The 12,715-nt window shown below is 41.0% G+C and overlaps 1 protein-coding gene across 1 annotated transcript; it reads right to left on the bottom strand.

The window, feature by feature from the left end:
- Positions 1-3,670: 3,670 nt before the first annotated feature.
- On the bottom strand, positions 3,671-8,560 carry pold3 (polymerase (DNA-directed), delta 3, accessory subunit). Its single transcript, XM_030401707.1, has 12 exons — positions 8,405-8,560; positions 7,295-7,350; positions 6,950-7,049; positions 6,783-6,822; positions 6,412-6,544; positions 5,952-6,207; positions 5,794-5,866; positions 5,423-5,546; positions 5,131-5,234; positions 4,831-4,916; positions 4,603-4,684; positions 3,671-4,127 (listed from the first exon to the last, which is right to left on the bottom strand). The coding sequence occupies exons 1-12, from the start codon at positions 8,459-8,461 to the stop codon at positions 3,922-3,924; spliced, it is 1,317 nt and encodes a 438-aa protein (XP_030257567.1). The 5' UTR covers positions 8,462-8,560; the 3' UTR covers positions 3,671-3,921.
- Between the last annotated feature and the right edge of the window lie 4,155 nt (positions 8,561-12,715).

The raw sequence follows: 12,715 nt of genomic DNA, 5'->3' as shown, positions 1-12,715 counted from the left end.
CGTTGTAGGAAAAAAATGCATTATTAAAAATGCCTGTGTACGTGTGGACTAGGCCTCGATCCCAACTCGTTAAATAATAACGCTCTGGGTTTCCCAACTCGTCCAAAACTGACGCTTCTGGGTGGGAGACGACCCGCCCTACAATCCCAAAGCGCCAGTTTTTAATGAGCTTGAAATGAAACTGAAAAATAATTTTTTCTTACAAATAGCACCTTTGAAAGGAAATATTGTTCATGTTTATCCTGAGAGCCCATGGGACCTAATTTGGAATAAACTTTATTTGGCAGTGAATGGAGAGAGCCAATTACGCATATTAAAAGACAATTTTCCAATTCAATAAAGTCGCAGTTTGTCATAAATAATGTGACTAACATTGAGTTTTTGTTAATCCACTCAGTGAACTACATCGTCTCTCTTAACACACTTCATCAACAACAACATAAAACACAGAAATGGTAGAAACGGTAGTTCATCAGTTCTGCGAGCTGCTAATATACAAGAGCAGCTCTACAGTGTTTAAGTGAGAAACACCACTTTTGTAATTTTCAAAGGGGAAATTAAATTGCTAGAAGTAAAGATCTAACGTTAGGCTATAAACAGACTACCTTGTCGTTGCATTAGAATAGTGAGAAGTGAGTAGACGAGTCTGCGTGTTCAGCATGATGACGTTTAATGTCCCCGACAACCTTTGTAGTCGCATTTAGACACTTTTTAGCAACTGCCGTTTTTTAAAAAGATATTTATGTGCTTTATAATTAAATTGTGGGACATTTTATGATGTATTCCTATCATATAGGCTACCAAAACCTGTGAATATATGTGTTGAACAGTAGAGTCGTCACAGATTTGAAGTCACCTGGCCACCAGATGTACGAGTTAAACTTTAACAGTGAATCTGATTTTATGAGCCGACAGACCAGAAGAGTAAAAAGTCAAGTCAGCATTTCAGTGTATTTACTGACAAGTCTGAGAATAAAATGGAATAAAAGAAGGGAGTTGCTCTGTTTAAGATAAAATGTGCTTGTAATCATTCGTTTTGACCTGTATAATTCATCCCAATAGACCCATCTGATCGATCAATACATGGGCAAAATGTGTGGACAAGCTCTGTTATATATAGTTTATTATTAAAACGCCTGAATCTTATATCTATTCAAAGGAGACCTGTTATTCTTTTTCACTTTTTTCATCTCCTTCAGTGTTTTATATGTTCTTGTGCTTGTAAAAGGTCTTAAAAGTTTAAAAAAAGGTCAAAGTCCGCACCAACAGAAGCTCCTCTCTCCCACAGAAAACACTGCTCCTGAATGCCTGGTCAGTAGTCCCGCCTTTAATTCTGTGACTTCATGACACGACACGACGTCACTGTGTCACACCTTTTCATAATTTACCACTGAATGGCTACTTTGGCAGTCAAGAATTCATCAAGCACAGCTGCTCTGTTATTGTTAGTGCTGCAGGCTCAGGCGTGTGTTAGCTGACCAATCAGAGACAACTGGGTATTCAGGAGGGGGGCCTTAAAGAGACAGGCGCTAAATTAGAGCGTGGATTACAATGCTGGAGCCCTGGACAGTATGAGGAAAATAATGTGGTTAAAGCGTGTAAACCAGATCTAGTAGTCGACCCAAAATAAAATTATGAACTCGAAAAAGAGCATGTCGCCTTTAAGATCCCAGAGTATTTAATAAGAGTATAAAATAAGCATGGTCCATTGGATTATACATGGGAATGTGTGTGTGAAATGAAACAGGAGATGACTCGAATTTTCCAGCCATAAAAACTGCGTCTCAGATTTGAATCTTTAACTGAATCTAAAAAAAGCTTTAAAAAAAAAAAGAAACTGGGGAAAAGTGAGGCAGAGAATGATGTCACACGGTGTGCAGGACGTGTGTTATGTGAGCTGCTTCAAGGAAAATATTATGAACACTGCTGCTATTGTTAAAGCGGTTATTACTGTAGCCTGCGGCTCAGCTGTCGGCGCAACTGTACGCTGAGGGAGCTGCAGCTGTGAGACCTCCTCTTAAATAAAAATGCATCATGTCTGACCTCACCCGACAGATGCTATAATGGAGCAAAAAAAAAAAAAAAGAAAAAAGCCACGGCAAAACCACTAGAGGCTGGCCGCTCCCTGAAACACTGAAGGATATCCTTTTTCATGTCGGAGTGCTTAGCTAATCCCAATACCAGTTCTACTGGCCCACTTGTGTGCTCACAGAGGGAGTGAAAGGGCGTGGTGCCTTCTGTGTGAGCGAACAGGGAAGTCTGGTCGCCATCGAGCAACAAGTCCCCAAAGACCTCATTGTTTACTGTTCGTCGTCTGAGGGAATTGAAGGGTAATTCAGTAATACGAGCTGGATTTCTTTACACAGTCTGCTACTTTGATATATAAGGACAAAGCAGGCAGAGGTGTTCATTTATAATACTGAGTTACAACATTTATCTGAGACCCCCTCCGCCCCACCCATCACTGTACAGGGCTCAGCTTCCAATAATCCTATTAGTTGACAGCTGTGTCTTTGTTATTAAAGTCTTCCAACATGTAAGATTTACTTTCATTGTTAATACGGTAGACTGGGAGCGTGGATGTGTTTGGGGAATAACAACATTAATCTACATCTCCTGTAATGCTCAGTGCTTGAAAAATGAGGCAATTACCATTTTAATTCAACGGTGCTTTGTGCCGTTTATAAAAAAAACAACACTCAGTCATTTAATATGTAAAATATAAAGTCTTTAAAAGTCACTTTAAGAAAAGCTCTCAGAGAGATTATGGCTGGAGCTCAAGAAGAGAAGAGAATTCACCCAGCAGGTAGAGATTTGGTGTTTTCCCTACTTCGGCTAGACATGAGGCTATCTTAAAGGATAAGTTCACACAAAAATGAAATTTCAGAAAAATTCACATTCAGTTATTATAAGTCAGGGGAAGTTTCATAATCCACAAAACATTTCAAACAGCAAAAATGGCATCGTAGCATTCTCCCTAACAACAGAGGTAGATGGGGACTTGTTGAAAAACATAAAAAACAATGAGAAAAAACATTAATTAAATGGCTCCATACAGCTCGTCCACTGTAATGGAAGTCTCTGGAAGCGCCGACCTCCCAAATTGACTTGAAATGACGCTTTCAATCAGAAATCTTCACCGCTAAGCTAAAAGTTTTAGCCCCCACCCAGTCTGCAGTGGATGCAGGAGCTCATCTGCGTGTCAGGGGTGTAAATGATGTTTCAAATCAATTTAAGACATTGAAGTCTCCGTCTACTTCAGCTGTTTAGGAGAGTGCTGCAACACTGTTGTGCTGTGAAGCTGCAGAAATGGTTTTGTGGAGTACAAAAATTCACACAACTTCTCATCTGCCATTTAATACATAGGGTTTTTAAGGTTACACAAACCTTGATTGTTCCCCAGCAAAGGAAATATGGTTACTGCAGCAGCACCAATACAGAAATACGGGTGATCCCATATGGTTGCTGGTGTTTAATGAAAAAATCAAAACAAAAAGTAGACAGATGTGCATCTCTAACTCCAGAAGACAATAAATTAACAGTAAAGATGCCAATTATCTGCTAGAGCATCATATTTTTTTAACATCCAACTAGATTCTGTGCAGCCGACTGAAATCCTCTCAGCCTGCTGCATGTGTAATCTAAGAAGAAGAAAGAAAAACACTTGTACTTTCAGTTTTAATGTTTGTTTAATGTGTAGGTCAGAACATGTATTCACACACAAGTTGAAGAGAAAAATGTTTGTCATCCTGAAAGGTGCACGTCTGTGGGGTTGAAGTGCTCGTTGGAAGTCATTTGCATTCCTCAGTAGTCCACGTCATGCGTTTCAGCCGTCAGTTTGACAGAAAGATCGTTACAGAAAGTCTGCAGCGGTGCTCGTTGTTCCTCAGTGCCAATGAAAGTGTCAGACGCTGCTCTCCATCATTTTTTCTGGAAGAAGCCCATGATGGAAGCTTGTTTACCGCCTTTATTTGCACTGGCCGATGTTTTCTTCTGGCTTTTCTTCTCCTCCTGTTTCTTACTTGCAGCTGGTTTTGCCGGGAACGGATCTTTCGGGGCTTGTTTGGTGGCCTGAAAATCGTCTTCTGTTTCAGAGTAGGATTCACTCTCATAGGCTTTCTCTGTGACTGTTGGGGAAAAAAGGAGGAACCAGAGTGACTGAGAGCATGATTGTGTAAATATTTAATGTGTATAAACACATTGAGATGGACCTTTTTGATACAGTAAAAATGATCTTTTATCGAAATAGTTAATTAATTATGCAAAAATGCCAAAAGTGTGCACGTTTCCTGAACAAATCGAGAAAGTTTAAGATGTGAAATGCGCAATTTCCACAATTTTCCTTGTTTAACGGACCAAATAAATAGGAAAATGATTGTCAAAATGAATTGATAATGAAAATAGAGTTGTTAGCATGTCATCAACAGGTCTTGAGACTCACTTCTTTTCTCTGCCGTCTTAAAAAACAATTTTATCACAATCACACCGCTGGACTTTGCTGCTCGCTGGCTGCTAATAGCTAACTAGTGCTTTCAACATGGATTTTAGCATAATCAGGGAGTAAATGTGATGCGTTATCAATCATCTGTATGCTTTACATACCGATGCATCCTTCTTCGTCCACAAAGGTGCGAGCTTTCAGGACTCGTCTCCTTTTTCTTATCTTCATATCAGAACTTGCCTGCTGTGAAATAAAAACACACAAAAGACACAAATGTTCAATGAATTGGATGTTTCATCAAAAACTCACAAATAAAAAAAGGGATTTCTCTTTCCAACGCTGAGCTTTTAAAACATTTTAGTATCTAATCGTCAGGTTTGATCACTTACATGTGAATGTGAAACAGACTTGACCTCCTTCTTAGGAGGCGGTGACGGTTCTCTTGTTTCCATCTGCTGTGGAGAATCTGGAATGACTGAAGAGGTGAACAAATGTGAGTTTCTATAATCTTTCTTTAAATGTAAAACTCTCTTTTCATAATTTTCCTTTACAAGATCTTAAATATCCTGGCTCAACAATACAAACGCAAAACGTTGTTATCTTTCTCTGAACAGTAGCAGGAAACTCATACAGAAGTTGTAAAACAATTGTTGCACTCTTAAAAAGAACAAAGGAAGTTAACACCTCACCATCTTCATCACTGCTGTCCGGTACTGGCTTCTTAATCCTCCGCCTCCTTTTCTTCTCCATTTTCTCCTCCTCGCTGTCAGAATCCACTAATCGCTTGGTTTTGCTTCAACCAGACAGAATTGCATTTAAAACATATGCATAGCAAATGTTTAAGACGCTTTATGTTGACTACAAAAGCTCTTACAGCTTCTTACATTTCCAAGACGTCGTATAATAGACGGAATATAGATATATATATATGATTTCCCACTTCTTGTCTGCATATTCATGTAAAATTGTAAAAACACAAACCTCCTGGAGTCTTTCTTAGTGTCTTTTGTCGGCTCCACTGCAGCAGTTTCTTGCTTTTCTTGAGGCTGCGAAGTCTGACGTTGCGGCTCTGCTTCCTCCTCCTTCACAGTTTTTTCTGGTTTCTCTAAAGAAGCGTGAAAGTTTTCAGTTGCAAAATCTGTCGAGTGAATGAATCAGCAGACTACAGGTAACATATATCAGCTGACTGGGGATGCTGGGCGCAGCTCCTTGGCAGACACAGTCACGTTATTTTGGATTAGGGCTGCAACTAGCTTGGATTTTTATTAATCTTATAATTTTTTCCATTTATCCTTTAATTTAGAAAATGCACAAAAAGAAAGAAAAGACAACGAATCCTCGGTATCACTCACTTGCCGCTTGACTGCCGAAGAAGTTCATCATCGGGTTGGCTTTTGCAGCAGCTTTACTTTTGGTGGCATCGACCTACAACGACAAACCCGGCCGTGAAATCTACAGCAATCACTTGTTTAATTCTATGTAAATCAAACCAGAGAATACGCAGCCGTACCACAGGCGCTTCCTCCTTCTGCTCCGGCTTAATGTCTTTGTCACTGTTCGTGCTTTTAGGAGCAGTCTTGTTTGCAAACATTCCCATGATGCCTTTCTGCGGCTTGGAAGATGATTTTGAAGTCCCGTTGGTTTCTCCATTCATGCCAGATTTCTTGTGTTCTGGCTCTGGTGGAGGAGTGTGATTGATTTCTCTCCCTTGCTGCAGCTCTGCAGAAGACATGGGGACGGCGTCGGCACAGCGGATCGCACTGTATCTGTAAACAGGGAAGAGGGAACAAATCACGAATTCTGACAGATTTACCAGTTACACCTTTAATTACCCAGTCGCTCCACAACCATGAAGGCGATAAAATGGATGAGGAGGTGGATTTTTCAAAGTAAATCCACAGCAAGAACCTCAATAAAAGGCTTTTCTGCAGCTGTGTAAAGACCCGGATTAGTACACAAAAACAACTTACGTGCTACAGTTCTTCAGATTGTCTTTCACGGCATCGTAGTCAACAGCGTAGAGGGGACCGCTGTCTTTCAGTAAAGCCTTCTGGATGCTGTAGACGTGGACACTGACAATCAGGCTCATCTTGGATTTGACGTCTGCAAAAAAGATAACACTCGAGGTTAGATGCTATTGTCCCTTTTTTGCAACAAATAATCAAACAGAAACAAAATAACGACGAAGAACACATGAGCGAAGAGTTTAACAATGGCAATGAATTGAATTAATGAAAATGTGTGAGTTTTAGTTTGCATTCTGGTGACTAAAAGCTCCAACCAGCCAACAGTGATACACAAATACACAGTAAACACTGGTGATCTGGGAACGTTTACACACCTTCCAACTGGTCTTCTTTGACAACTGACACCTTGTGACTCTGAAAGGGAACACAACATCAGCAACACAAAATAAAATCAGAGTCCCTGTGTATAGAAACAGGCAACAATTTGGCGATTAGTGGTCAACTATTTGGCAAGTTTTGCTAATAATGTGTTGTGTCTCACCGTTTGACCGTTGTCCACAAACTTCCCCGACACGAGGTAGGTGGCATGAAGCTGAGCCGAACTTTCCTTCCTCTTGTGATCCAAATAATGGAAGAGCATCCTGAAAACCAGACAAACATGTTGATGACTATATTTTTAAACATAGCTGATATCAACTCTTTATGACAACTGAGCAGCTCCATCTGACGAGGAACGACTTTTTTGTTATATTTAAGGTAAGGGTGGTCACATTCTCGTTTGATGTGGCACATTAACATTATTATACGATATGTTGTTAATGCGCCTTGTCCTAGATAAATAAACAAACAGATGGATATGTGAATGAAGAGAAAGGGTAACACTCACTGTTTGGCTATGTTGACATGGACTCCCAGAGTGAGACTCAGCCATTTATAGGTCACCTGTGAAACAAGAAAACATACAATGTGTACGTTTACATTCAGGTTCTGATTGCCACATGAATGAGGCAGCTAATTGGTGTTTAACTGCCATCAATTTGCCAGGCTCTTGTTAAAGGGCAACGCCACCAATTTAAAAAAAAGGTTTGTTTTCATATCTTGGAGATTGCTACAAAAAGTACTTTTGTGACTGCAGAGGAAGCTGCATGTTATCTGATAAATTGCCACCAGTGATGTCATTGCATTATGGGTAATGTAGGCACCAGATTTTGAAAAGCAGTCCACTGGTCTCGCAAACATTATCAGAGTCATTATGGACAGTTTAAAGCAGATACAAAACATTTCTTCTCTTCTTCTGTTTCTAAACCTGGCGCCTACATTACCCACAATGCACCTTAGCCACAGAGTGACAGGCATTTTACCCGATTACATGCAGCTTTCTTCTGTAGCCACAAACAGCTTTCTACCACTTCTTTATGTTGTTGTTGTTGTTTACATACACAGCAGTAGACCTGTAGACCAACTTTAGGGAGTAAAATCAGCGGAGCTACCCTTTAAACTAAGTTCCGGTCCACATCACAGTCAGCTAACATGTCATTCTTAGCAACGTTAGCCGTTTGGTTTCTACAGCTACACTCGCTAAAAATAAATACTATATGTAACACGTCATGTAGTTTAGTCAACAAAATTACAACCTTTAACACAACAACATCAACATGTCATAAAACCAACGGTATTCGTCTATTTCATGAACAACTGTTCATGGTTCAACGGTTTCCACCAGTAAATTAGGCTATTATTGTTTGATTGAGGAGCTATTTTCTACGTTATAATGAGCCGAACTAACCAAAAGCTCCAATCAACTCGTACATAGTTGTGAGGTATATTTAGTTTTCTTCCAGTTCAATATATTTATGTATCGAAGAGTAAAACAGGTCGTTTTTTGAACGCAGTTCAACGGCTAATTCCACCTGCGCTAGCGTTAGTAAGTTAGCAATATCTCAGCCAGGACAACGTCGAGAAAAGAAGGCATATCACGAATAAATGGTGCACTTACTATCTTGTTGTGGTCGTTGACATATTCGTCGATGTTATCCAGATAAAGCTCGTCCATTTTCGTTTTATTAACTGTGCCTGCGGACGCCTTGTTGAACAGATTTGACTGCGCGGGAAGGCGGTTTATTTACTTCCTGTTACACGTCACGTGACGTGACTGTCTTCCGGTGGGCTGATTGGCGACATGCTGCCCTCTACAGGACAACACGTGGTACTGACTGGTAACAGATAAACCACAGAGACAGTGATGGAGGTATTATCAACAAATGTGTAGGTAAATAACGCCTGATATATGTCATGTCACATTATTATGCCACTGGGTGATATATTCCTTTATTATCATGAACACACAGAAATACAAAATGTGTATAAAGTAGTCGTAGTCGGGTCAATGTTTTTAACACATATGTAAAGATTTAAGTCAGATTTATTGACAATAAGAAAAAATGGAATAATATTTAAACGCTTATACTGGTGATGCACGATAAATATTAGCCCAAAATCAGGAAATGTATATTATCGATATTGGTGAAATTATAACTTATAAATGAGGCCGATAAGCCAGACTGCATCCCTCTTCTAAAATCTTTTTTGTGCAAACAATGTATTAAAGCGTTATATGCACAATATCATAAGGAACAATTGCACTTTTAATTCTATTGCAGATAAGGATTGTACAGAGAAAAGGATACCACGTGCTGCTGTATTCATGTAAACGATATCTCCATAATATCAACATATCAGCTGACTTACATGATCCATTTTAGACACGTGTTTATCTAACCAGTTTAAGATTCAACCAGCGGATGCATCAGCTGATCTGAAGGCAAGAAAAATCCAAACGTTGAAGGTCGTCTTCCAAAATCACATCTCTGTTGTAAAACTCCACTTCTGCAAATACTTACTGTCAGCAAATGTTTCCACATCTCTTCATACCTCCGTGCAGTTTACATTACATTACTCAGACGATATAGCAACATACTGTGTGGTTAATGAGCTGTATCATCTGTGGTGTGAGAGAACAAAAAAAAATCCCAGCCAGGCACAAAGGACCCCGTATCAGACGGCAAAATGCATATGTAGTTTAACCGACTGCTCTTTTCCTGCTGGTGAAAACAGCTACGCAGAAGCTGAGAGCTTTTTCGCAGGTCTAAGTGACGCTACATCAGCCTCAGGTGTGATGAAGTGTGTGCACTTTAGGAAAGCGTAACTCTGATATTGCAGCTTTCTCGCCCCTTTTAACACCTCCAGGAGACATGACATCCACTTGTCAGGGCTCACCTCCGTTAAGCACAGGGTGTCTGCGAAGATGCACGGCATTTATCATGACACCCGCCAGCGCATGAAACTATTTTTGAAGCAGATGCAGCGCGGCGCAGATGTCTGCAATGTCACACAATGAAAACAGTTATTATAGTGCGTTTAACAAAACCACAAAAGCTTTCAGGTGTGCTGCAGTTGAGCCACCTAACGCCCACATTTGATTAAAGTTGCAGATGTTTGTGTCCTTTTCTATCCTTTTGCCTGCTTGTCCGTCTCAAGTCAGAATTTGTAAACCCAACAGCGCTGCAACCGTGCAAGATGCAGTCACGAAGCTTCACAGTTACGCAGCTGAGGTACAAATTAAGGCAGAGCTCGAAGATAGGTGTGGTCCGACCCAGAAGTACTGAGGGCTGATGCAATAATGTAAGAATCACCAATGCGTCACTGCTTCCCCCTCCCTCTTGAAATATACTGGGGGCTGATGTGCACATTGCAATAAAGATCTAATCATTCAAAAAACGAGTTTTTTCCCAGATTGAACTGAGTTTACAGCCGCTGACATCATGGGTCACCCTGGCTGTTCTTACACTTCCTCACATCTCTTCTGTCAGCTCTCTAATAGTGACATTAAATTAGCCTCCAAATGCTTAAAACTCAACCTACTGCAACACTTGTTAACAGCTCTCAGACACAGAAGTCAACATGTCGGAGTACAGATAGTTTGTGAACACTGTAATCTTTTAACGAGGCTTTGTTTACTGAATTGAGCCAAAACTGCCTCTTTTTTTAAGAGGCAAAATCGCTGACTGTGAGGTAAGCCGCCAGAATAAAAGATCATAAAACGGTCAACGGCTAACTGCTGCTTTTAATTTGCTTTAAATAGGGAAACCAACTGGCCAGTGAATGGAAATAAGCAGTGTGACAGCAGCAGTAAATGGAGAAAAAAGAGGCTCCTCTGCAGGCTGCAGGGAGGAGATGAGCGGCAGTTATTAGTGCGACACAACACATTGTGAATTTTAACGAGCGGCTGTGACGGAGATATCCAGGAAGGGCAACGTTGATATATGAAACCCTCAGCGGCCTCGTCATCGGCTGCAACGTTTTTTCCCGGACAAATCTCTGGTCAACGCGAGGGCGGCGTCCTCGCGGCGTCGCTGCTCTTCATCGTCATCGTCTGCATCAGGTGGAGCTCATCGTGAAACCTGCTCATATAATAGAATAGAATAGAATTACTTTAATGATCCCAGACTGGGAAATTATTTATTTATTGTCATGTATCACCTGCTCAGATTAAATCTCTCTCAGCAGGGTCGACAAGTCGAATGACCTGGATGAAGATATTGCCAAAAAAATGCAGATGTTCTAATAGAAAATGCAGAATTGCTGTGAAAAACAAAAGTTCCTCGTAAATCCAATAAAAAAAACTTGATGGGCCTCATTCAACCAGTGTAGGAAGACAGATCTGCGTTGAATTTCAGCTCCGTTACGGGCACCTGGACGTCCTAACCGGGGCGTGGACAGTGATCACAATGACTCCAGGTGTCCGGGGGTCCCATTAACGCCACCTGTTATTATGTTGAAAATGCAGCAGCGGCGTTTACAGCCTCGCCCTCCACGCAGGAGGTCCAGGTTCGATTCCTGCGAAAAACGCACTGACCTTTTCAACCTCAATCATATCAGAGAGCAATAATAACAACTGCCCTTTCAACCACAACACATCATCGATCGCTCAGCGGGGAAGTGCACACCTTCTACCTGCGGGGGGGCCCAAGCGATAATGCAACCTGGGTTGAATTAAGGCTGAATGAAAAGGTCCGTCCTTAGTGTTGGATTCCTCACAAAGATGTGAAGCCGAAAACATCGTTAAACGATCACGACACGACGCGGGACAAGAACCATCTGAGCAGGAAGGTACAGATGTTTCTGTGGCTGATACAGAAGTTAGAGAACCAGAGGCGGTGCAGATGTTTATTCAAAGGACCGCTTCACCAAAATAATAATAATAATCATAATAAAAATAATTAGTTCTATTGAAGGTTATCACTGGGAGTTATTTCTAACAAATGAATATTTTATTGATTTAAGTCTAAATGCACAATCCATCAATTTCTAGACATCAAGCTCAGTTTAAATGATCCGTCAATTCTACGCTAGCAAAAACAACGCAACACATTGTCTCTTGTTCATTTATTACATACATACTTACATGTATTCTAATTTGGGTGGACACAGGTCAGTTAATAATTTGTCACGAGGCCATCACACTTACCTTTGTTTGTCCGTCCAAGGCCTTCCATCAGGATCGCCAAAAGTCTTTCTGGTGCCCACGATGAGATAATCTCTCAGGTTCCCTCCAACATATTATTTAAAGTGTTAAAGGGGCAGCTCATTGGACCACTGCAGAGTCATTTAACGACAATTGTGCATTTACATACAAGTGAAAAAACAGATGGTGGTGGTTAAAGTCTGTTAACTCATGTTTTAGGGCATTATTGACGTCTTTAGTTAGTGTGTCTTTCTTTTCTTGTAGCTTCCTTGTATAGTTTTATCGGTCGTGACCAAACAACGTGAAATCAGGCACCTGTCTCCACCACAACATCTCGGGGTCGAGCGGCTGCACTCGACGGGCGGACCGTGCTCTGAGCCGACAGTGTTCTGCAGAGCTGCAGCAGGTCGAGGAGAGGCGGACTCTGCGTTTGTAACAGCGATGCTCGGTGCTCACAAACAGTCAGAGTTCAAGGGAAGTGAACTCTTAACATGAAGACGTCGACCACATTATCATCACCATCTCATTGCTGCAGCTTTCCCTAACCCTGTATATACATTTGTGTATTAATAACTGACAGAGCTGAACAGTTCAGTGGATCGGTGTGAGTCGGAGGAAAGACGGTTAAAGAAAAAATATGAAATACACGGAGCGGAAACATGCAGTAAACAAAAAAAGCACAAACAGGAGGAAGGTAAGTGTCTCCGTGTGAGTGCTACATAACTGTCGTCTGCTGCAGACACCAGATCAGCCGTCAGTGCTGAGACAACTTCATTTATTTGT

Source organism: Sparus aurata, chromosome 21 (assembly GCF_900880675.1).
Source record: "Sparus aurata chromosome 21, fSpaAur1.1, whole genome shotgun sequence".
Classification (NCBI taxonomy): Eukaryota; Metazoa; Chordata; class Actinopteri; order Spariformes; family Sparidae; genus Sparus; species Sparus aurata.
Note: the sequence above shows the minus strand (reverse complement) of the source record. Positions and strands in the feature narration are given on the sequence as shown.

Coding starts and splice junctions, on each gene's coding strand:
- pold3 (XM_030401707.1), bottom strand. CDS start 8,461: ATGGACGAGCTTTATCTGGATAACATCGACGAATATGTCAACGACCAC. Junction 6,545..6,782: donor CAAAGAAGACCAGTTGGAAG/GTGTGTAAACGT, acceptor TCTTTTTTGCAG/ACGTCAAATCCAAGATGAGC. Junction 5,547..5,793: donor CTTCGGCAGTCAAGCGGCAA/GTGAGTGATACC, acceptor ACGCTTCTTTAG/AGAAACCAGAAAAAACTGTG.